The 26,095-nt window shown below is 46.0% G+C and overlaps 1 protein-coding gene across 1 annotated transcript in view; it reads right to left on the minus strand.

The window, feature by feature from the left end:
• The window catches only part of CABLES1 (Cdk5 and Abl enzyme substrate 1), a gene marked incomplete at its 5' end in the record, with an annotated part of 72,550 nt that continues 46,455 nt past the window's right edge, over positions 1-26,095 (minus strand). The window contains 6 exons of the mRNA XM_084280185.1: positions 1-1,194; positions 2,751-2,958; positions 3,850-3,956; positions 15,252-15,355; positions 16,173-16,329; positions 17,848-17,947. Of these exons, the coding sequence (XP_084136311.1) occupies positions 1,054-1,194; positions 2,751-2,958; positions 3,850-3,956; positions 15,252-15,355; positions 16,173-16,329; positions 17,848-17,947 (817 nt within the window). The 3' untranslated portion in view covers positions 1-1,053. The remainder of the gene's footprint in view (positions 1,195-2,750; positions 2,959-3,849; positions 3,957-15,251; positions 15,356-16,172; positions 16,330-17,847; positions 17,948-26,095) is intronic.

Consider the following 26,095-nt stretch of genomic DNA (forward strand, 5'->3'; position numbering starts at 1 on the left):
AGATACAGCACAATAAATGTGCTTATTACGCACTCTAACATAGAGCACAGAAATACAACACTACAGAGTGCAAGTCTAACCATCTCCACAGTGGGAAAAGTGCGAAGGTTAAAAATATGCATGTGGCTTAACACAAGATATTTTTAAAAAACATGACATGGAAATCTCATACCAATGCTTTCATCGTTATCACAAACATGACTGAAAACTCAAGGTCAGTTGCTGATCCTTCTCTCATAGTAGTAGTAGTAGTAATAGTAGTAGTAGTAGTAGTAGTAGTGTAATCCTTTCAAAGGTACAATGTTGGAAAGAGAATTAAAAAAACCAAACCCCAAGTGTCCAAAAATGATCCCGTTTACCACTTTTCCAGTAGTTATGTTTTTCAAGAAGTAAACACATAAGGTCACCTTGATCTTCGCCATCGGTAACTGATACACTCGGAAACAGCTAAGCCAACCACCTGGACTGAGATCAGTTCGGCGTCGCACGCGCGCGCGCACACACACACGGATACACACACAAACACCCCACAGGAAAAAGTGCACTTTCAATTGCTGATACAAAAATAGATTGGCACATTCTTTTTGACACAGTGAAGATATCCTCTTTAAAAGCTTTTTCAGGGTAAGAAGTCCTCTCGGGAAGTTGCAGCAGGTCTGTAGAAAAAGCGCTATGAGAATGCACTCGGCGTGGGCTTCCAGGGTTTGTGTGATGGAGAGAGGGGTGGTCGTGGAGGCTGCCCTTCCAATTTTCTGCCTACTTTTGACAGCTGCAGTTCCCCACAGGTAGGGTCAGTCGCCACCCAGTTTCAGCACGTTGACCACTTACCAACAGCTCCGTCTTCACCTGCTTGGAGAAAGTAACGCAACGTAAATCTGCCAAAGCTGAAAGTCTTTACGTTGCCGCGGTGTTTCCTGTATGTCACCAGAAATACTGTTTCGGGGAGTGAGAGTGAAGTGTCAGGAGTCTGATTTTGCATTTCCAGTAGTAACTGTGGCTCAGGAGAGCCAGGCGGGAACAGTCGGGAGCCCCTTCCCCGCAGGGCAGCCAGCGCTAGGAGTTCTGCACCAAGCGTCTGTAGTGCGGCATCACTTCGTGCTCGGGAAGGTGGAGAGCAAACTCCAAGGCCACCAGCACCGGGAACTCGAAGGCGATCAGCTCTCGCCTGTTCAGCCGGAACTTCTCTTCCAGTTTCTGCCATGACAAAGGGGGGGAAGAGAAAGAAAAAGCCTTTGTGAATGAGGATTCCACTTTCTAGTGCTCCCTTACAGACTACGTTGTGCGTAACACGCGTGCTGCTGCCTTGAAAGCTCTGCGCTGATGGACCTGACCGGCTCCAGGTTGAGAAAATGAGAGCAGGATGAACGGGATGTACTGATTCCTTACTGTGGGGGTGAGCTTCCAAAGCTCAGCCAGCCAGGCTATTTCTGACATGTTTGCCATTCCCTTCATTCCAGCTCCAGCACATACATCTTGTAACGATCGTAGTGATTGCCACTGCAGGAAGAGGAATCTCTTGGCTTCACAGAAACCCCAGAGTCACTAGTGTAATGGAGGACACGCGCCTCGTAACTGCCCTCAAACTTCCTGCGCTGCCTGAAATCACTAATTTTCCATTCAGCATTAGGCTGCGTTACAACACCCTGTTGGGGAAATTAATGCTGATAGATTTAGATACACTTGATCTTAATACCTCTGAGGCAGAAAGTGTCATCTGCAACAACCGTAAGAACAGTGAGTAATAGAAGCTACTATCCTCAAGAGGGATGAGATGGGTTTCATAGCTGGCTTTCTGCTGTAATGTACTAAACCTCCCATCTGCTCCGCTGTTTTCAATGGATTTGGAAGCTACAAATAGGCAACCAGCTGTTCAGGGATATCCCCCCCCCAGCCCCCATCCTCTTCTTAACATCTCCCTGGCATGCTACTTCTCTGCTCACTGGGTCTACTGAAAAGCTCAATGTCTCTTAAGAATGGACCAGTGTTTCAGGATAGCAGGAGAGGTCAACTCCCACTGGGTTGATTATTTTTGTCCGGTTATTCAGAGGGATTGCTACCAAACTGACCATCAACCCAGTTCTGTGACTGAGGCAGAAGGACATGAGTCCAGTTCGGCTCCATAATCACGTTTCCAGGGGTCCTGAACTGAGCTGGTTGTAGCTGGGTTCCCAGCTGCCTGCCCTAACTTTCTTTAGCATTAAATCAGATCAGTATCTTGGTGCTTGCAAATGGACTATGGAATAATACTCCCCTCTGTTAACTCTTTCACATGGAGTGGGTGGAAGACCAAAGACCTCACTCTACAGAAAACCAGTTGGGGTGAGGTGTTCTAATGGGAGCATTCCTTTAGGTTTGCTTGCCCAAAAGTTTAACTCCACGAAAGAAATAGTAGTTCAGTAGACTCCCTCTGAAAATGGTATCTGCATTCACCTCTCAGAGTGTCGTCCTTATAGACACTCTTGAACACATAATTAAGAGCAAAATGAATTCCCTGAGGGTTAACATTTTGACTGATATTGACAGAATGCTGGTCAGATACCTCTCAGATCAGGGTCTTCAATCACACCATATGAGATTTCCACCCCTCTGCAGTGCTGTTGATCACTACTACATCCACATAAATGCTTAACAAAAGAAGGTATTTAGCTGGCTGTACAGCTGGAAACTTAGAGAGCACGTGATAAGCAGACTTGTGTAGAACGCACGGGCACTTCATGTTGAAGGAACACTGGAAACCTATGGATACGTACATCAATAAGATGCTTGACTTCATGTTTTCTGAGGTCACTGCCAATTTTGGCTGCTAAAAGAACACAGGCTCCAGCACAGAGCTTTCTATTCTGCTTGTTCAGCTTCCCCTTGAGAGCGAGCTTCTCAAAGTAGACAAAGGCCATGGCCACCGTGGGTTCTTCAAAACCACATTCTTCTTGAGCAAGCTTGCGCATTTCTCTCTTCAAGCTGGGTAAAGAGACCAGACAAGAATGCTGTGAACTGGGTGTTAAAGCATTTCTCATTCCACCCAAAGAGTCGTCCTTTTAGAGGTTCCTGCTTAGTCAAATGGAGGGGAAACAGAAAACATCATTTACTGGGCAGATACCTCTACGATCTGTTTTGGGGACGTATTTCACAGCACATTTTGACCTCCCTCTTCCACCTCACTGCCCCCAGTAGATAGCTGTGTTAAACTATAAAACCAAGAGAGAAGCTTTGCCGGTTTTAGTCACAGTTATTTCATCAAAGGTTTTCAGCTGCCTGCAATTTATTTAGTAACAACAGCTTGATTCCCTGTGCTCGATGTGCAGCTTTGCTGCTGGTTATGGTTGGTCAAATCCCAACCAACAGTCTTTCCATGTACTGCAGAATTGTCTGGTTACACAGCAACACAGCTCAGCATCCTTCTGGCCACTTTGGTCAAATGAAATTACTGTTACTTCAGTGAAGCAGTATGTCTAGCCAGCTACACTGGAAATGATGATGGAATACTGTAACATTGCTGTGAAGCTTGAGAACTTCTGGCCATGCTCTCCAGGCAAGGCAGTCTCTTTTTAAGCTAAGGGCCATGAGCATTGAAGCTCTGTCAAGTTATTTTTCTGGGTGTCTTAGTATAGTGTGTGCCCAGCTCACATCCTCATCCCATCAGTTTGACACCCAACAGATGCGTGTTTGCACACTCCCCTATCTTGTTTACTCAGCCCACTAATCAAAGCAACCACCTGACTTATCCTGCACCTCTGATGGCCACGGCTCTGGGAAGATCTGTGTTGTGCTTCCCCTCCTGTACAGCAGCAATTGCACTGAAACACGAGACAGTTGCCTCACCTTGCAGCCTGACCCAGCTTTGCAACGTACCTTCTGATTTTACTGAGGGTTAACTTGATGTGAGGGAACTTCTCCTTAAAGGTCTCATTCATGTCCTTCTTGAGATCTGATGGCTTCACGTAGTCTATGACTGTGGTCTGGAACACAAGGTCAAGGGAGAATTGCTCTTTTAGCTTGTAACAAAAGATCACTCGATTCCTGAAAGCAAGGAATACCACACAAGTGCCAGCTGGTCCAAATTCTTTCCCCAGAGGGGAAAATTAAGTCTGACTTAAGGGGAAAAATCTGTCCATGACTGCTCTGTCAGAAAAGCAATGCAAAATCTGAAACAACTGTTCAGCATGAGCCCCAAACAACACATACCTTGTTAGGATCCTCCAAGTAGCACTAAATGTGGGTGGATAAAGCTCAGCTGAGAAGTCTTGTTAAACCACCACCCAAAAAAATCATCACAATATCTGATGTGGTGACCAGATTTTGCATGCACATTTCCATGCCATTCTGAGACATGTTGCAAGTTTCTCTCAAAACTGATTCTTCAGAGAACCCACTGGAACAAATTCTCCACTGCCACAGCAGACATTTGTGATAAAGAGCTAATTAGCCAACACAGTAGGTCACTCAGCATGCAAGATCTAGCAATGCTGTCCTAAGTTAGGCAGTAAGCGGACAGAAACCCTGAGTAAGAACAGCATTCAATGTGTATGGTCTACCTCCTTTACAATGGGCTTGCTATGCCTTCTTGTCCCGACGGTCCTCCTGGCCAGTACTGCAATGAGAGCGCTCACACCTGTGGGTGTACAGCACTTCTCTCATGCCCTTAGTCTTCATTTGGAAAGTGTTTCACCCAAACCCTCTGTCACCAAACACCTGGCCAAAATCTATCAGCTGAAAACCAAACCAAACCTTCATGCTGTGGATGTGCCAGTTCTCAGAAGGTGATCTTATGAAATTCAGTAAGGGCAAGTGCACCTAGGGAGGAGTAACCCCAGGCACCAGTACAGGTTAGGAGCTGACCTGCTGGAAAGCAGCGCTGTGGAAAAGGACTTGGGGGTTCTGGTGGACAACAGGTTACCCACAAGCCAACAACGTGACCTCATGGCCAAGAAAGCCAACAGCATCCTGGGGTGTATCCAGGAAAGTGTGGCCAGCAGGTTGAGGGATATTACCCTCCTCCTCTACTCTGCCCTGGTGAGGCATCATCTGGAATCTTGTGTGCAGTTCTGGGCTCATCAGTTAAAGAGGGACAGGGAGCTACTGGAGAGGGTACAAAAAAGGGCTACAAAGATGATTAGCGGACAACAACATCTCTCTTATGAAGAGAGGCTGAGGAACTTTGGACTTTTTAGCCTAGAAGACTGAGGGTGGATCTTATTAAGGCTTATAAATACTTGATGGGTGGGTGTAAGGAGGATGGGGTCAGTCTTTTTTCAGTGGTGCCAAGAGGCAATGGGCACAAACTGGAACACAGGAAGTTCCACCTGAACACGAGGAAAAACTTCTTCACTCTGAGGGTGATAGACCCCTGGGACAGGCTGCCCAGAGAAGTTATGGAATCTCTTTCTCTGGAGATATTAAAAACTTGCCTGGACGTGATCCTGCTTTAGTAGGGGGGGTGGACTAAATAATCTCCAGAGGTCCCTTCCAACCCCTACTGTTCTGTGATTCTTCCCGGCTTTGGCTGCTCCACCCCTTGGACAGAAGCAGAGAAGAGCCCCTGCTTGGGCAGCCCAGGGGACAAACTGGTCCCCAGGCACCCAGCTCCCGGCCAGCTGCAAGCATGGGGTGTGGGAGAGCAGCTGTCTGCAGTGCAGTGCCTTCTCCTTCCAGTAAAAGAACTTTTTTCTTTTCTAATTTCTGTTTATGATTAACCTATATTACAGCAAAGGACTGTTAACACTAAACAGTAAGAGGTGGAGTTGGGCTTGTTCAGCCTGGAGAAGAGAAGGCTCCAGGGTGACCTAATTACGGCCTACCAATACTTAGAGGGATCCTACAGGAAAGTGGGAGAGGGACAGTTCACCAGGGAGTGCAGTGACAGGACAAGGGGCAATGGCTTCAAGCTGAAAGGGGGCAGGTTTAGGTTAGCTGTTAGGAAGAAATTATTTAATCTGAAGGAGGTGAGGTCCTGGCACAGGTTGCCCAGAGAAGCTGTGGCTGCCCCCTCCCCTGGCAGTGTTCAAGGACAGGTTGGATGGGGCTTTGGGCAACCTGGTCTGGTGGAGGGTGTCCCTGCCCAGGGCAGGGGGGTTGGAACTAGATGGGCTTTGAGGTCCTTTCAAACCCAAAGCATTCTATGATTCTATGCAAAACACGGAACATCGCTGTATTATACCCTCACAGGAATCTAGATCAGCCAAAAAGATCGACTGAATATGCTCATGGGGTTGTTTTTTTTTTTCACTAATTAAAATGACATATGGAAGTGCTTGGGACAGGAGAGAGTGCAGTGACTCTAGAGAGCGACTGGACAACTTGTCAGCCCATCCTGTTCTTATCTGGATTGGAAATGAGCATGAAAGGGAGTAAAACACACATTTTCCTGCACTCTATTTCGGAGATAGAATACTGAAGCAATAGATAATTACAGGAGTTTATAAGAAAGCAGAGCACGTGTTTCCCCTGAACAGCACACAGAAGTATTTGAGATAAACACATCGTAGTAAGAGAAGGGAAAGGGACAGCTTCTTGCCATGAGGAGTTGTTACAGTCATACACACCTTTTAAAATGTGAGCCATTTGGCTATCTGACTGTCAGAGTGAGATGCATCATCTGCCCAGACAAACTGGTCCCCACCACGTCCCAGCAGGTAATTCTGCTGGGCATTTCATGCACAACAGCCGTCTGCTGTCATCCTACGTGTACACGTCTGTGAGCCCCCGCCACACAACTACGTGCTAAGCACCAGACCCAACTTCACTCGGTAAAGGGGATTATTTGTTAAGGAAATCCAGTTCTATTATGGAAAGCTGCCAGTTGTAAGAAAGCATCAGGAGGGAGAGAGCCACATCAACCTTCTTCAGTCAGCCCTGCTACCCTGCACATGCATACGGATGAGCTCGCGCGCAGCTCCGGGCCGATGCTGCAGTGCCATTAAGGTTAAAAATTCATATGCTGCCTTGACGCCCAGGCAGGAGACGTGCTACCCTCTCTGAATAAAAGGAAGAGAGAAAAAAAGGGAGGGAGGAGGAGAAACCTTGTCCTACCCAGGGTCGTAAGGAAAGGCTTCAACTGAATAAGTGGGTCTGCCTGGTTTTAACCTTGCTGAGGTTGGAAGGTTGTATGCCACAGCTCCTCGTCACCCACTGCTTCTCATGTGATCCATCTCACCCGAAAGGGCTCAGCCCTCCAAAGCAGAAGAGAGAAGATATACCAACTACTACTCTCACAGAATCACGGAATTGTGGGGGTTGGAAGGGACCTCAAGAGATCATCGTGTCCAACCCCACTGCCAAAGCAGGTTCCCTAGGACAGGTCACACAGGGAGGCATCCAGACGGGTCTTGAATGTCTCCAGAGAAGGAGACTCCACAACCCCCTGGGCAGCCTGTCCCAGTGCTCTGTCACCCTCACATATTGGTGCGGAGCTTCCTGTGCTCTAACTTGGAGCCATTGCCCCTTGCCCTGTCTCCATAGACAACTGAAAAGAGGCTGGCCATTTACCCCTGTGTCCCAGGATGTTGCTGCCTGCCTCCTGGGTTTTACTGCCAGAGCATCATTGGCACGTTGGGTGCTTTCATCGCACAGATACGCTGGGTTCCTCTTAGTGCTGCCATGAGAGAACTACTGAAACAAGTCACATAATTTCATTTACACCACTGCCACCTCCTACTCAAAGTACAGAAACATCGGTCCACACTGCTCTTAACAACCCAGTAGCTACTGAGCACATTAGGTTTACTTGCTAATCAATCCAAAGATGGTTTTAGTTACTACCGGTGGTTTTTGGTTGTATTTGGTTGTCTTGGGCAATCCTAGAAAGAGTGAGCTACAGAGTGCTACTGTGCACCACTAGGTAACACCTAATTTCATGCCTCACTGCAAACCCAACTGCCCACTGCTTGCTCTCCATGACCACCAAGTTCCTTGTTTTTATTTTAATTACCTCCCTGCAAACAATCACCTTTTTTTTTCTGGCAGACTTGCCTTTAGCTCTCTCTAGGTGATCACCTTCCCCTGCAGAGAGAAGGACGTGCTCCCTCACAAACCTCGCGCCCACGACAGCAACAACTTTGCAGCAGAACGGGCACAGCAGCAGAGAGAGGCCCGACCATCCTCCAGACTAAGTTGAAGGGCTGCACAGAAGTAATGTTGGACAGCAAGCTGCAGCTGCTTTCACCTCCAACAGGTAGAGCTGGGGTGACCCCAGTGCCGGGGGGGGCTGTGCAGAGGGGGAGCGAGCCCCGGGGTCTGCCACACAGCAGCAGCCCCCCGGGGTTCACCTTCCCCCACAGCCGCTCTGCAGGCACCATCTGTTTTACCTGTGACTCTTCCAGCCTGTGGGAGATTTGCCAGAATTCATGTAAATTCTTTTTATAAGGAGAAAGCTCTTTTTTTTTTTTTTAGATTTTATTTAAAGCAAAGCACTCAGAGGCTTAAGAATAAGCAGACAGCTTAAAACTGAAAATGGTAAGGAGGTAGGGCTATTTTTAAACAGGTTTGTCAATTTTGTCCTGTTGATAAGAATCTCCCCCCACCCCTCACCCCCCCAGTCTGAATACTGTTGCTTCCTGCGAGACAACAGTCTCTATGATATAAATCACAATAATGAAATCCAGATGAAAGCTGGTGTGTGCTGGTTTTGATTCATGTAACAGGATAACAGCAGCATGTTTGAACACACTGGCTCTAAGGCAGCTGTCTCATCTTGTCAGTGCCATGCTGGAGAGCTCAACTAACTGCCCTTATTCTCAGGAAAAGGAATTGTGCAACTTCTGGGTTTTACTTTTACCCCCCTCCACAGCGCAGCCCTGATTCTTTTCTCATAGCTGCCACAGAAGCCCAGCTTTTCCTCAGCCGTGCGGTGCGGTTTGCCTGGCCAGTGCCTATAGAAATGCATGTACATGTGGGACTCTGCCCACCAGAGAGGCAGACAGAATGAATGAGTCAGTAAATAAATGAATAAAATAAAATATTTTTTGAAAAATAAAGTTGATGACAGGGAATCTGAAAGCAGCGCTGAATTAATGTTCACTGAGCGACCAAATCGGTTACCCCTTCTGTTTCTGACTGGGCACCCGGGCACTCCTCTTGCTGTACAGCACCCATGAGTCCACGTAAAAATCCCAGTCCCCGACCCCGTTCCTGCCGACCTCCTGCACCCTGTGAGTGGCTTGGCACTGAGCAGCAACCCTCACTGCTGCCCCTGCCCATGAGGAATGGAGCAGAGGAAAACCTCTTGGGCGGCCCAGCGACCCACAAGGACCAGCTGGGATCTGACATAGGACATTCTCCAACCTAATGTCACCCTTCGCCACCTGGTCTCTGCTCAGTTTACACCTCTCTTCTCTGTTGAATGCCACTGTGGTGCATTGGAGCTGCCTGTGAGTCCCAGGCGAAGCTGTCGTGCTGAGAAGATGTGGCTGTAAATGGCTTGGATTTCTGTCTGCCTGGAACGATTCTGGTCTTGCCAGTGTAGAAGCACTGCTCCACAGCGACATCCCAAATTTTACACAGGGCTTGTAAATATTTCCCTAGAAAGAGCACAGCACTCCTCTACCCGAACATGTTTTCTTATAAGCAGTGTTATTCCCTCCCAGGCAGGCACTCTGCCTCTCCCAGAGCCATCAGACACAAGGCACTGGGAACTACCAAACTGTCTCTCTCGTACTCCAATCTCGCATGTTTTGTAATTTCTGCCACCCAGAAACGTCTGTCTTATTTCTCACAGCTTAATGTGCACAAAACACGTTCCGCTCCAGCGTACAGCAACACTCCTTCGCGAGCTCTGTTCCCGCTCCCTGTACACCAATGTGTGTGTGTGTGTGTGTGTGTGTGTGTGTGTGTGTGTGTGTGTGTGTGTGTGTGTGTTTTAGCTGCGCGGTGGAAGTTGCACAAGACAAACGAAAGGCTTGATATACGGCAGATGACAGACGCCTGGACAACACGACGACCGCCTTGGCCAGAGTCTGTACGTACTCTGCACACTTCTTGCACGGCTGGCAGGTTTGAACTTGGAGGTTAGCTGGCGTGTTATTCACGAGCGCTTTCAAGCAGCTGCTTTCTCATAGGAAAGCTGTATATATAGTTTCATAAATAGGGGAGGAGGGAGGATGCCTGGAATGGTTGGGAAGACTGGCAAGATGAAATATTGTTGAAAATAAATCCTACTTTGGCATGCTACCAGTATAAAGATGATCTGGCCTTGGATGCCTCTATCTCCTGCTTAAGAGGGATAAAATCAGACTAAAATAGATGAATAAAAAGGAAAGGTATAGGACAGGCTCTCCTCAGCTGGTGTTATTGTGTACCCTCCGACAAATCTACTTCACAGAGAGCAGACGGAAGACTGACACGTTTAACAGACTTTCGTGAGGTGAATGGTAAGTTCTCAGCCACGTAACAGATGAAAAGCAGCCAGTGACTGCACTGCCTGGCTACCTCAATACCAGAGGTGAACAGCTCTGTAGCTATACACTGTCAGTAACTTAATGCATATGCTGACGGCTGAAGATGAGCATAGATGGGAAATCTTAATGGAGCAGAGGCTTAGAACAGTGATGGCAAACAGGAGAGATTCCTTCTTTATAAAGACAATAATTTAAAAGCCCACCAAAGAAAAGCAAAAGAAGATTCAAAGAAGACGTCTCACTTGTTAGAAAGTTACTAATGCTCAAGGATTTTAAACTGAAAGGTTCAGAATTTCCCAAAGCAAATAATCTCAAAACTGCCTTTTGGAATTAAAGCCCAGGGAAGGACGGTGGTTTGTTCTGTACAGTTAACACACTGAAATAATCCTCAATTAATACAGTGCATCACTGTTACTGTATATGCAGTGGTTGGAGTCTCAGCCAAATACAGCATCAAATACATACAGCACAGGGTTTAAGTATGAGTGACTACACGCCACAACCGTGATCCTCTGCTCCCTGAGGCTTTTGGGTACAAGGTCAGTGGCTGATAAAAAAGCACTCTGCAAATGCTTAATTTACAGCTACGGAAGCAGCTCAAAGAATAGGGTGACGGCACCGAAGGACACTGGCTGTAGCGGAGGACTCCTGACCTTGATGCTCCTTGTGAAAGGCAGTATGGGGGGGGCAAGAGACCGAATCATCACGCAGGGCTTTTGTTAGACTGAACAGCCAGGGCAGCAAGCAGTTCTAATTTTAAAATCAGAATGGAGGACTAATACTTAATAACGCAGCCTGGCTGTGCTCGACACTAGTCCTGGCAAACGCCTCCTCGAAGAGCACTGCAGACTTTGGTGACGTGCTTTTGTATCAGTGGTGTAGAGATGCCAATTTATTTTGACGTAATTAAACCGATGCACTGAAATTGCAGTTAAGTACCCAAACCAATTTCCAAGTGCATCCCTTGGGCAGGGATAGATGGATACTACTGCAGGGATGTTATTATAGAAGGGTCGCTCAAAATCAAGATGCTACTGATCTGGGCTTTTCTTCTGGTGCTCAAAGCTCTGGCAGCCTGCTAACATGCTCCTGCCTCCCTGTGTTACCAACAAAAGCAGGAACGGCGGGGTCAGCCTCACGCCTGTTGCTGGGTGAGCTTTCTTCTCTAGGGACAGAGTTTGTTTCTGCTGGAGAGGATGCCGGGAGGCCAAGGAGGCATTGGCCAAGCTGGACGTATGCTGGTTGACACGAGGCTCCAGCAAAGAAATTATTGCAGTGTCCGGTTGATAAAGTTCCTATTCTAGAGAGACTTAAGAATCTGCAAGAATTCCTGTTTTAGCAGTATCAGCCAGGAAGACATCTGTTAACCATGACATGATGTTTCCCTCCTCCTGCCCGCCCCCCCAGCATGAAATTTTTCTCTTGCTGTTTATATTGTGGCAGAGATTGTAGACTCTCCTACAAAGACAACACAAAGCAAAGTAATTTCTCCAGGGTAGACCAGAATTTAAATATGACTAAAACAATTAATAGAAGCCATAAAGTTTGTGCTGGGAAAGTATCAAAGGTGCTTTTTCAGAATCGCCCCCTGACAGGCTGTTTGCGGGTATTTCTTTTAGAAATGTGACGGGGAAGTTTATTACCCTTTTCAAGCCAGGAACTTCACTCCAACAAAAAAGACCAAACTGAAAGCATTTCTCCTTCCCCACAGCTATCTTCAAGGAGGAAGCTCAGCTACTCCTCGAAATCAGCTGAGCACTTGCAGTTAAAAATCCTGTGCAAGTCAGGACTCATTCAGCTCAGTGAAATTACAAGGCTATAAAGCCAATGTCGGTGAGGATGAACTCCACAAAAATGGCGGCGGGGGGGGACATACACTGCATGCCGAGTGCTGACTCCATGTATTTCAGAGTAAAATCCAAGTTGGACCATGGATTTTGTCCATCTTACACCTCGGGTCAAAGCCTGCAGTGTTTCCTGATGCAGCATTCACACAGACCTCAACCAAGTTTCACCAGCGGAGAGAAATCCTGGCCTGCAAAGGACGAGCCAGGCTCCCAGTAACAATGTCGGTGCACGCAGCTCTATCCTGCAGCCCAGCACCCAGCCTCGCTCATCCACACCGCCACGTGCTCGCGCTCCTCACACGCACCTTCCCCCCCCACCCCCAGCCCCCATTAATTGCTCTGACATCAATAAGGAGGCGGGGGGGGAGGAATATCTACAGGCTTGCAGCTGCCAGGCCTTTACACTAAACGCTGGCCCAGTAACGAAACTTTAATTACAAGCTGCAGCTTTCCACAAACAACGAAATGTTCGGCGCTGACATCACAGCCGCGCTCAGCTGCTCCGGCCCTTGCGAGAGGCAGTAATTACAGCTGTATTCCACTTAGGACCAGAGACCGGTTTCGGTCTGTGCACAGCAGCTCTCCAGCTCCACGGTGGTTTGGCAGAGGCCCGTCACTGCCGCCATGGCCGTGCACGGTCGGGCAAAATACCCCACAGGTTTCTCGCAGGCCTGGGGCTGCAATCTGGTTTAATTGCTGCGTACGCCGATTTTTATATTTGGGGAAGAAAATGACTTGAAATTACAGCCTATTGTGCTCCTGTTCACACTGATGTGAACACTGCAGGGAGGGGGAAGGACAGCTGAGTCAGGAAAGTCTAATATGGATGCAAGTAAAGCCTCCCACACAGCCAATATGTCCCTATATTCACCAGCCTGATGCAGCGGGAGCCCGATTACCCGCAGACTGACGACGTGCCAAATCCTATTTAACCTGCAAGCTCCCGGGATGCTCCGGCACTACCTTTTCTCTCTGCTCCTGGTTGAAGGAAGCACCAGCCCCTTGTGAAAGCTCTCAGCCAAGCACTGAAGAACAACCACCTGCTCTTCAGTTTCTTGCAAAGCCATGCTGCTTCGACCAGGGGCGGGAAAAATCCTTGAAGAAGAGAACTTTTAGCACATGCCTGTGATTTCCACCAAAACCCACACACCATTTCCCATCCTTCAGCCCATAGATTACTGCTTGCTCTCAGAGACGGTGATGGGAGTGCTGCAGACCCTCAGGCTGGAAGGCAAATTCAGGCAATCCCTCCTCCCCAAAAAATGTCAAATGAGATGTTTTTCCTGACACAGAAGAAATTAACCCCTAGAGAAAATTAAAAAGCAGGGAGACGCTTGTCAATGCCAATATATTCTAGACAATGACTCTGAATTTAACAATTGCCCTTGAAGTCCAGTTCTCACCTTTAAAGTATTTAGTCCTACTAGCAGAAATCCCCAGTCAGCTCCTGTTTTGCAATAGAAGTACAGACACGGGCCTCAAAACTCTGGGGTTAACCACACATGGGAAAGGGCATCAAAGAGACCTCCCCTTGGACAGAGACCTCCCCTCTCAGAGGCTACTGTCCTGACTGCCCTATTATGACTCAGCCAACCATGTCCACCTCAACACCAATTTGGAAAGGGGTCAAAGATCTCAGATGATCCTAGAGGACTCAGATTGCCTGGTGTGCTTTTGCAGCCTGAGGAAGGTTAGAAACACAACCGTGACAACTAAAGCTGTAATAATTTTGGATGCTGGTTAACAATGTCTTCCTCTTTGAGGGAAGACAGTTCCCTCTCCATGACAATAACCATACCAAAACCTAGCAAATATTTGCCCACCCAGATGTAGCTGCCATAAAAGGTTGACAATTTGAGGGGTGGCAGCCAAAAATAATTTGCCAACCCTAAAACTGGCTGAAAAGTAAGCAGGGCACATACTGGACTTCCCATTTGAAAACTTACCACAAACACAGCTTCAGAGTTCAAATAAGCCTCTCTGTGCAAGAGGCAGAACACTGCTGCCAGCAAGGAGACAAACTTCAATTTGCACGGAACACTTGAAATCTATTTATTTTTGGAGAAGAGGCACCCAAGAGCCCTACTATCAAATAAAGACCAGGGTGGAAGGCAGAAGAAAACCTACAAGGACTGTATCTTCAGACACATTAGCAGTTTCTTAAATAATATCTTCTGTTCCAAGTTAAGTGAGGCCATGGATGACACTTTAGACCTCAGTGTTTCAAATCCTAGCCTACTTGTACATTTGATTAGAGGAAGAGGTCACCACTTTGGAAAAATAAAATCCCCTGCTACCTACTACTACTACTCTGGATGTGTAGTTCAGACAGATACGTGCTAACACGTATAGCATTGTGACAGTCCTGCCAAAATAGCACACCAAAGATTTGGTGCAACTGAAGAAACCGGCTACAGAAGTGTCCCACCACAGAAAACACTGAGTTCAAGCACAGAGTAAGGAACAGTTAGGTGTCTGTACTGTTTATGGGTTGGGACATGGTGAATAAAATACAGGCTCTGCTCATAATTTCTGCAATTAAAGGAAGGACTATCCCATGGTGAAATAAATACCTGGGAAACAAAAGCTCTACCAGACACCAAAGTGCTGTTCCAAGGAGTGAATGATAAGCATCGAGACACAATGCAGCTTCATGACTTCAGAAAAACCCTAATGGGCATCCTCCTATTTTGTAATAGATGCCAATTAGAGGAAGTATAAATTTTCCTCTGAATGTGAGAGAATGAACACATTGTTCAAACAAGCCTTTCATCTGAAGCATTTATGAAATACAGGGGTAATAAACGCATTTACTTTTGTAACACCTCCACGAGTTTGTTTTTACATGTCCTGGTTAGTAACTGTCATTTAGAACAAAGCATTCCAAACAGCTGTTATTAGTAGATTAAAAATAATAATAATAATCTTCTTAAAATTTGGCCAAATGCAACCTCAACCTTCAAATGATTGCTACCAAAATTCATCTGTGCTGCACCCAATTGTGTATATCACTTACCATATACGAAGGGAATATTAAAACCCGCTTATGTTTGCCACATGGCCATTGGGGATCATCTAAAAGATTTGGGTCATATTCAACAAAGTCTCCCAGGTCACTACCTATAAAACAGTGGTAAATATAAGAAAGGAATTCATTACATCAAGAAATCTCTGGACTTCAAAAGAAATGGCAAATGAGTTCACAGAAAACGCACAGCATGATCTTCATGCAAGATTTTAGAAAGAGCCGAAAGACTTCTCCAAATCTTGAAGGCGCTAAGTACTTCAATACTAATAAAATTTGGAAAGATATAGAGGACCTACAGCTTCTGAATTACCTGTTAAACATGAACCCAGGGCTTAGAGAACCACGAAGTTATATAAAGCTCCATGATCACTTTTATTCCCAGCAACAAGTTTTCATCTGTTTATGCAGATGTTTTGATTTGTTTCATTTAACGTGCCAAAATACTGCAAGCATATAGTGCTTTGGCTTATGTTTTGTGTCTGGCTTTGTAAACACAGCCCCTTCCAGCCTAATAAAGGTCAGGAGTATGATTTACACCTTCAGCTTATGACTGCAGTGTTGCCACTGTAAATTTTCCATAGCAAAGGAAGGTAATGATGAGCCTGATGCAGGAGGAACAAACAATGCCGGCGACAGGAGGCGGCACGCCGAGTGCCATCAGAGCCTGTCAATACAACCAGCGGTCTTGTTTACTTAACTTTCCATCCTCAGTAGGCCAGCTTTGCTAAACAAACAGGGAATGGGCTGTGTTTCACCACCGACACGAGACTGTATTTTGCTTAGTTACAGCAAGAAAGGAAGCTACAACATGATGTATGTCTGATTCAACGGCTTCATGTCCATCCTTCACAACAACTGCCCATCACCGGGTTACCCGAGGATATTTCAACAAGCTTCTTGAGAAGTTACCTGCATCAATGCTCCCCTGGGTGCTGTTAGCTCTTGCCAAAGAAAGGCTACGATGGCTTGCATTGCGGAATTGGGAGAAGGATGAAGTGGAGTCTATCGTGTTTCTCCGAGTTCCCAGAGCATTGGTGGGGAAGAGGAACTGCGTATAAGAAACCGTCTAAAAAGAAAGTCAGAACGGACAGACAGTTACTCTCAGCCTAGCTCAGCTGTGATGCCTCTGGTGCATCCCAACTGGAAGCAAAGGAAGCCAAATTAGTGGAGGATTTTCTGGATTTAGTTGTTAGACACAGATGAATAAACACCAGTCACCTATGTTCGCTTCAGCGCAGCCAGTTTATCCATGCAAACAAAAAAAGCCTTTGCAAAAGCATTAATTCTTCAAACAAAATCCACAAACTCACACACACACACACCCAAGCTCTAATACACTGGATTTACAAAATCCAACTCAAGGGTCAGATTTAAAAATCTGTCAATTCAGTCGGGGTGCTTGTTTTCTCCAGCGGGCCTTCTCTGTTAACAGATCTCAGCTGCTTCTTCCCTGACACAGCGTCATCTGTGCGGGTCTCTCGGCACAGAGCTGCCAGAGGCAAATCACTCGGAGGCTGTTAAACTTTAAGCACTTTCTCTGGTGTTTTTCTTCGTTAGGGTTTTGTCTGGCAGAGCCGTAGTGGTGTCGTAAGTGAGCTCCGGTTTATAGCAGAGGATGTGGGAGATCACTTACTACCTCCCAACGTGGACTAAGTGTGAATGAATAACTTGTGACAAAATTATTTTTAGAGCATAGGGATTCTCTGCCTGCACCCTTGGCCAGGAACAGGCTACGCCTTGCCTCTTGTAGGTTTGTTTTCCAAAAATAACATTATACTGAAGAAGGAGAAAATAAGAGTCTCAGACTCCAGACTGGTTTATGAGGAGGTCAGAACAGGTATCGAATAAAACCTGAGCTTTCATTTATTTATAAGCACACAGATTGTCCTCAGGAATTTACAGCCTGTGGTCTGGCTGACACCTGGTTAGGTGCACACACCATGTGTAGCAGCATTGACCCAGGGCCTTTAAATCTGTATATGACAGCAGACTGGGTAAAACCGAATTGTAAAAAGTAAATCTGGGTTTTCAGGGAAAAAAAAAGTTTTTAATTTATGACTGAACTCGCCTCTCCTCTGTGTATTTGTTTAAAAAGGGTGCCTTACCCTGAAGATTCATAATTGCTTATTCTATTCGAGTGAATGCACTCTTGGATTTTGAAATACTCACCAAATTTGTACCACCATTTTCCTGCTCTTTGGAGAAATACACCACTAAGCAGAATTTATTTTATTAAATAAAGCTGAGAGAAAATAGAATTACAGCTTACAAGTCCCACCAGAAATTATCTTCAAGCCCTGACACTAGACTCTGCAGTGATATCTCCAGCTAGAGCCAGGGGAAGGCTGCATGATTCATCTTTACAGACCCAGACGTTGCCAGAGGCAAATTTCAAGGAGACAGAGTTGTTTGTATTGACAGGTCATGCAGTCCTCCTGAATTTCTGCTACGCTTATTTACAGTTTGCACATACTGGGCTTTAACTACTGTGTTACACTGCATGTTATAATTTATATTTATTAGTTAAGCCATTTTTTCCCTTATAACATAAAACCTAAGGGAATAGGAACTGTATCATCCCCACCTTCCCGTCCGCTCCGAGCTCCACACCTTCAAGACCAATTATCTCTTTCAGACACACTCCAGTAGAATGGCACTGCCGTCCACCATCCAGCTTCATATCCCTGGGAAACAGAAACCAGAGCAGAAACAGCTCTTAATACACACGCCTTGTTCACTTTCCACTGGCCCAATGCCAAAATAAGGTAACAGCACTAATCCAAACATGCCAATGCAAAGCACAGACCAGACAACTTTTCCTATGGGCAGCACTTGTATTGTCTAAAACAGGCCAAAGAGAAAACCCACATTCTGTTCCAGGTTGCATCTCATATCCATCTACAGTGCAGAGCAAGGTTCCCTGTCACTGGGTGCCTCTGACAGAACCTGGCACTGGGAAGGAATTGGAAGTCACACAGACTTTGGGTGAGATCCGACAATCTAGCTTGAACTGCCATGTATCTGGCAGACGGATGCTCCCCGAGTACATACCAGTGTCCCCCCATGCTGCCAGACAGATGTAACAGCCCGTGAAAGCCTCTGCAAGGGACTCCTCCTCTCCTTCCCGCTGAAGGCTGGCAGCAGAAAAACAGCTCTCCATTGCCTTGGGATGGATACTTGGGGATCTACATGATAAGGACAGACCCACTCAGCATCTTACACCTGGAGGTACATGAGATGCCTGGGACAACCGGGCTGTATCCTATGCTTTACCCTCATCATCCAAACGTGAATGAAGGTTATAAAGACAGTGAGTGAATCTGTGCTCTGCAAATGACACCTGTATGCAGCTCTGGAGTGTTTATCTCACAGCATTTCCCTGCTTGATTTCCACTGAAGTCCAAGTACACGGTTAGAAACCTGTGTGGGAGAGATGCTGACAGTGAGGCAGGGAGGAGCCCTGCAGGCCCTTCACCCGATGGCAGGGCTGTGCTATCTCCCACTGTGTCTCTGCACACCCTGCTTCCTCATCTTCCCTTTCCAACCTGACACTCATTTTTATTTCTCTGAAATGTGGCAATTGGGTGAGTCCCCAGTAAATCATGTACTTTACTCCTAGAAAAACCCAGCATGTCTATCTGCTGAAAAACATACTTCTATGACAAAGGAGAAGCCTGGATCAAGTTTCTAATCCCAACAAAACCATCTTACTTTCTGGACTGGAGTTCACATTATCATTCCTGTTTCCTGCTACTGTACTTCTGAGGGGTTGGACAAATAATTCTGTAAAAATAGCCCTCTGTCAGAGGCATGGGCTTAGCACAGAATGCAATTAAAGCAACTACTTCTCATAGAGATAAATGCCAAGCAGTCATCATCTCAGCAGATTTTATCTACAAAACAAGCATATGCACCCCCAACCCCCCAAATGAAAACAAATACCTGAATTACCTTAAGTAATATCAGCACAGTTTAGTTTCCTTCCACACAAAAACCTTACTGACACAGGGTAAAAAATAGTGCCTTTATGACTTTAAAAACAAGCCATGGAGAAATTTCTCCATGCAATTAACAGACAAAGATAGATAACTCTGTAATTCATCAAGTGAAAATCCAGCACCCTTTGAAGAGTCAGCACAGCAGCATTATAAAAAAAAAAAATAGCAGCAGCTCCGGGGACTGAAAAAGAAATCAGTGCTCAGGGTCAGCTGGCACGTGTGAGCACACATGGGGACGATTCCTGGACATTAGCTGAAGATCGATGGACATTAATGCCTCCAATTTCCCATCTTTCTGATGTTTCTAGCAAAGACTTTTGCCTTCAGGACCTTGTGAACAACACTGCAGTCATTCTCCCTCATCCTAGGGGTTTTTGCAGGGGGTAATTAGGGTCTTCCCCTCCTCGACATGTGGTCTTTATTTCTAGGTAGTATTTGATGGCTTCTGTTGTAAACTAGAGTAATAAAATACTACTCTTTGGAGAGAAACCTGTCCATAAAACAGAGAATTAAAACTCCCTCTCTTGAGGAAGATCAGTAATAACCAACAGGCAGCTTCTTATCAACATATGGGGAAGGCTCATCCTGGCTTATACACATCCTCATCTCACTAATAAAAGACGTTAGTGAACATATATTAAGTTGCTCTTGGGATTCTGGGGATCCTACACCCCTGAAATCCCAGGAGCAACTAAGAAAGATTTGGGGGGGTGCCTCCACTTTGTCCCCTGCAAACAGGCAAGTCGTGCCTGGGGAACAGTCAGGAGAGTTGTTGGGGTATGGCCATCGCACTAGTGCTGCCAACCACCACCACCAAGTCCTTCAGGACACATGCCCTCACACGGCACCACAGTCAATGGGCCCCACAGGGGCCTATTACAGGACAGGCACTTTAGATAAAAAAAAACCAAAATCAAGCTTTCACGGTGTTTAAGTTGTTTAGATTACCGATGGGACCAAGGAACCGCACAAGCCAATATCCAGTAGTAAAAGATGCTTAGAAAATACAGAGAAGGAAAGATGGTCCTTGCCAAAGAGGCTTTTAAATGAAGAAAACCTCCTTCCTCCTCTTTGATTTTCCTGGTTTATTTTCAAAAGTACTTTTTAACAAAGTTTTCAAGGGATTCAAGCAGACACCAAAAAGCAGAAATAAATCATGGGAACTTAATTTTACTACCTCCACTTTATTTGAGCAGAGAAAGCATGAGGAACTGAGATGATCTGGGATGACATTTCCTTAGGAGGCAAAATACTAGATCCCAGTTTCTGGCAAAGTTTGGGGAGTTACCCTGACTTAGATCAATGTCAAGCTCTAGACACCTTATTCGTGCATACCATTTCCAGAAAGCTGAGCAATGCTATAAACTACACTCAAAACTAAGCTGCTAGTTTTAGTTTCTCTACCTGAGTTCACAGATTTTCTTTTCCCAGGCGACCTGGGATCCCAAATTTGTTGTGGGACAATGAGAAGTTTTACTGAGCTGGAAGACCATGCATTTTATTAGTCAGGCCAGGATTAACAGAATATAAATTGGATGCTATTACCTTTAGAAGTATAACATTTCTTTAATTAATCACATGTTACACTTTGACGTGATCTACAAAGCCCCATGCAAGACTCCCGCTGGCCACTTACTCTTTAAATGACAGCAACAGTTGAACACTTTAACCTGTGAATAATTTAGGTGTCCATTAAATATTAAATAGAGCTCTAGATACATGAAAAAGCCGCCTGCTTACTGCAAAAAGGAATCTGATAATTGTTATTTAGAGCTGTAAGTCTTTGGTGTCTATTATTTTATGCTTAGTGATTCCAGAGTGTGAAAGACTTATTCTAAAAGGCACGGCAGTTCATGAGGCATCAAGAAAAGATACTGTTCTTATCTGTCACTGTAAATAATTTCTACTTACCATCTCTGTTTACAGGGACAAGGACAATGACAGCTTTGGAAAATACACGCTGCCAGCCAGTCCAGCAGCAGATCTCCCGCTGCCTGAGCCTGCCTGCTTTAATTGATCGAGAGCTTTCAGATCCTAATTGCCATTAGTGTTGCTAGAACAACAACTCCAGCGGCAATTTACAGGGAGAGGAGATGGAGAAACTCCTGGAAAGATGGCTCTAATGGGCCAGCATCCTTTTTCTCTTTCCAAACACATTCAGCTGTCAGTACATCAGCTCTCGTTCTGATGTTTTTCCCAACACAGGAGTACAAGTTCAAAATCTAAACCTTTTGGGATTCATTGCCTGATTTTAATCTAAAGGAACAGGGCAAGTTACAAAAATGAGCAACAATGGCTCTATAGAATTCATACATGAGAGAATGAGTTTTGAAATGTTCTGGTGTGAGGGAAAAAAACCCCAGATTTATGTGTCTTTCTGTAAAGCTAATATGCACTTGGTTTTGGATTGTTCGACTTGGAAGAAGCAAGGAAAGTGGGCAATAGTAAAGCAAAGCAGGGATATTTCGGGGATATTCAGCTAAAATCAGGTAGCTATTCTTCCCCAAGCCTACGGAATGATAAAGGTTCAGGAAAAGCACTCGAGATTGATGACTTAATCAAAAGTGCCTGGCATACAAAATCTGTTGGGGAACAATAGCAAGGAACTTGGTAACGAATCTGAAGGATGTTAACAGAGTATCCCACTTTGCAGGGTGCTTATTTCTACTATCCTTGTGGCAATCTGGATGCTCTCATTTCTACTGTAAATATTCCCCCGTTTTCCACTCTCACTGCAATGCTTGTTACCTGACCTGCAAAATGACTGATGGCAGGGGTTATTAGGTGAGACAACCTCACCTAAAGGCTTATTTTTGCCTCATTTTGCATACAACTTTCTTACCCAGTTTAAATGACCAGAGATTTCAGAGTTTAGGTAACGAAGGCCATTGGGAATGACTGGCCTCTGGATTCACTGACTCTTGTGGCTATGTTATTTGGGGTGATGGCACTGAAAACCTCTTACCTGCAGCATCACTGAACTCATTAAGTGTTTTGGACAGCACTTGGTTAAATTCAAAATTAAATCCAGCAGTGATTTATCTTTAGAAATTGGATGAAGCTGGTTTGTAGCATTTCTGAGAAGCACATACAATTCTTTTTATCTAACGACTCGCTGCTTTACTTCAGAAGAATGGTCCGTTCCCTGGGCTTCAATCCATTTGATTACTCATGTTTTATTATTTCCCTTAACTGGAGGCAAGTTTAGTCAGATGAACACCTATATTCTTGTCAAGACAGCAATATTCATCAGCTATGCCTACTGCAGGTAACTTTCTAACCACTTAATGAATTCACTGCCATTAAGAATAAAAGATGAGGTGAACTGGCTGGTTTTGTAAGGACACATGACATCTGATGCCCTGGATTTTTCTGTCCTGTAGTTCATCACCTCCAGCCCTAAAGCCAGTCTGCTACTGCGAGCCCAGAGGCTGAGAGAGCAATGTAAGACTAGCCATGTTGCTGTGACACATCCATGCAACACCACCAGCTCTCCGCCCTTGGGTCTTCCAGATTCTTCTTCTGGGCAGGACTTCAGAGGAACTTGGAAGCTCTTAAAAGGTTCTTACAACATCAAAAAATAAAATACCTTTAGAATAGGTATGATTTCAATCTGTCAGTGTTTATGCCACTAACAAAAAGAAGCCCCAAAAGTCCCTTTTCAAAACCATGTTTTTGAATTATGACCCATAATGATGTATGTGAAAGGAAAAAAAAAAGCCACAGCACAACAGAACTACAAACCCAACTAACAGCACTACCTTCTTTTCCTTCCTCTTTTATAACAACTCTAACAGTGTACACTGTCACCACCTTTTCTGAAAGTGCTGAGGCACCTTAAAATACTAATGAGAGCTGGATTGCTCTCAGTTGGCTGGAAGCACACACAGAGCCTTTCTGCAGGCCACTGTGTCCTACAGGCCATGTGGAGCAACTCCAGCAACACCCATGAGGACCATCACCATGAGCTGTACTATCTCCTTGGAAACTGAAGAAGTGGTGCCTACAGAAGCTCCATGAGCAGACAAGCAATGGAGAATGGGTCCCCTTCTTTCCCTGCCCAGGAAATCTACTTTTTCCCAAGTAGCTACCAGGTGGCAGACCTGAACCTGGTCTTCCTCCACCTTGGCTGGGGTCACACAGATGGGCTGCAGAGCACCCTGGCAAAGACATGTCTAGGGAACAGGGTGGGCAGAAACCTGCAGGCACGTTCCCTTGTGCAGGCTGCAAGGGAGAGCCCAGCCATATAAGCTCCTCTGTGGGGACATGTGCACTGGCCCTAGCACCCAGAGCATGACTTGCCATGGCTAAAAGGCTAATAGCTGCTGTGTCTGACCTCCAGCTCCCGTCTCAAAGGGCTGAAATCCAATTCACCTCAAACCATCTGGAGTCCATCTCCAAATAAGAAATTCCTTCAAGCCTTGTTTAACCCATCTGTAAATTGCTCCACTCTTTAGTCTGCCATGACCCTGAGGGCCTAGAGCAGGTGAACATGCACGTGTGCACGCACATGCTGAGCTGCGTGACGTTCCGCTGTGACAACCTTTGACAAAGGAGGTGTGCCCCACAGCAGCTCAGGGGTGGTACAGGGCACACCTCTGGTGACTGTCATTACCTCCATTTTCTGCCTACCTCCAGACCTAGGTGGGGATTAATTCTCATCTCCTGCAAGGAAGATATAAAGTGGATGCTGAGCCAGAAATCAAATTTCAGTACCCTTCACAAAGTACCTCTTCCATCTCTTAAAGTATTACATTTAAATAAGAAAGAGGAACCTGAAGAATAGTATTAGCATAACATTACACACAATGCTTCAAATTTGTAAGTAAGTATTATACTAAAGACTAACTGGGGTGTCAACACCATCCATAGTGTAACCTGAGTAAATGGTGAGGAAGGAGAGGAGAAACAATTTCTGTAAAGCATGAGTATCTCTCCGCAATGGTAAGAAAGGTTCAGTAGTCACTGCTCCATCTCCTCATGGATGTGTTTTGTGCATAACCTTTACTGCCCTGTCTCTGTGTGGTGAGAGCATACATGTTTCACAGGTGAGCAAGAATCTGTTCAGCAGAAAAATTCAGATCATCATTACCCTTTAGCCACGACAATTTCGAATACACTGAAAAAAAAATGAGTAGCAACCACATCACCACTCCTGCAGCACCACCTCTAGCACTTGAATTGCTTCGCTTCTAACCTGTGCATCACACAATGGCTTTGCATTTCATAGAAATACCACAATCAAAGCCAGGCATTCAGTCGTTATCAGTGTTGCTGGATCCTGCAGGTGCCACCTACCCTTGCAGATCAGCCTGTTTGTGCATGTGCCTGTTAATTTAATAACTGGGAGTAACACTGTTACAGTGCTGTCAGTACAGGGCAACCCTCTCACTGCTGCCCTCAGCCAGCAGTACACCTTGTGCAGGGTCTGGCAACTTTGGGCTGTAACACTCAGGACGCTGGGGGCCAAGGGAAGCCAGACGCCAAGGTGCTCAGCACCTCTTCCAGCTCCTGACTTGCAGCACAGCCTTCCTTACATTGTGACTGCTCTCACAGCTGCTTTGCTGGGCTAGGTGGGGGAAGGAAAAGCAAGCTTTGGTCGTGCCCATTTCCCTGCTCTTGGCCACAGAAACAGGCAAAGCTGTGCCTGTCATCATGGCACTGGCAAAGATGCCAACAGTCCTAATGTGACCAGACCTGAAGAGAAGAAATTATGTCCCAGATCCACTGAAGCACCTGCCTCTCAGTGACTCTGGCAGGAAACACCACAGCTCAAAATCCCTGTGAATTTAGGTTTTAATTCTCCCCTTTTCCCTGTCACAAAAGCACTCTAAGCTGAAGGATTAGGTTTCCATTGATACATGGTACAGACAAAATTTTGAGGACAGAAAATACTAGTGATTACTCTTGTTCACGACTATGTTTCTCTCCATCACATCACTTTTGGCTTCTTCCTTTTCATTTCTCTTCAGCATAATGGAGAAAACAGAGAAAATAACTCCCCCTGCACCATGTGTCCCTCCTTCTCAGCCCGAGCAAGTACCACCAGAGGGGCCTTCTGAAACCACACACACCACCAGCAGCCTCTGTGCTGCGTCAAGTAAGTTTCCCTTCAAAAGCCTGATGACAGACATGTTCCGGTGAGCCGGCAGCAGCTGACAGGGAGGAGGATTTGGGAAAGGTATTCCAAGGGACAGCTCAAATGTCATCCTCTCATGTACCTCCAGACTTCCATCAGCGTTTGTACAACCACTTGAAAATGCAGTCTGAGGGCTTGGGGAGGGTTCTTGCTATTGTGGCTTGGCCTCAGCAAGGAAGGTGGGTGAGCAAGGGCCACAGCCACCGGCACACTGCTTGTACCTCACTGGTGAGAGGTGGCACTGCCCCCTCCACCCTGCCTGAGTACACAGCGTTTAGCTGTGTCTGCAGGAACTGCCTTTCAGATCGTCCTTTTACGTGGATCTGTTAGCACAGTTTAGCTGCCAGTGTCGATACAGTAGAGCTCTTCTGTGCCTCCTACAACATAATGGGGCCCTGGCAGCCTCCCTGAAACACAGCTGTGCCCAGAGATATCCTTGCTGGCCATGGTGCCCAGGGTCAGAGCAGAGGTGGAGAAGCAGCAGCAGCTCCACCATGTGCTCCTCTCACATGGAGCAGTCCCCCATGCTCTCCCGCTCCCGCCAGGGCTTACTCCAGTCTAACTGCAGACATGCCCAAGGCTCCCCGCAGCGCTTTGTTTCTTTTCCTAAACTATTCAGTCATGTTTGCAGAATGTAAACCAGCCAGGACATCTCACCCAGGGACAGACATCAGCAATCTAGAGATTCAGAGAAA

The sequence above is a fragment of the Gallinula chloropus genome (genome assembly GCF_964237585.1).
Source record: "Gallinula chloropus genome assembly, chromosome: 2".
In the NCBI taxonomy this organism is placed as follows: domain Eukaryota; kingdom Metazoa; phylum Chordata; class Aves; order Gruiformes; family Rallidae; genus Gallinula; species Gallinula chloropus.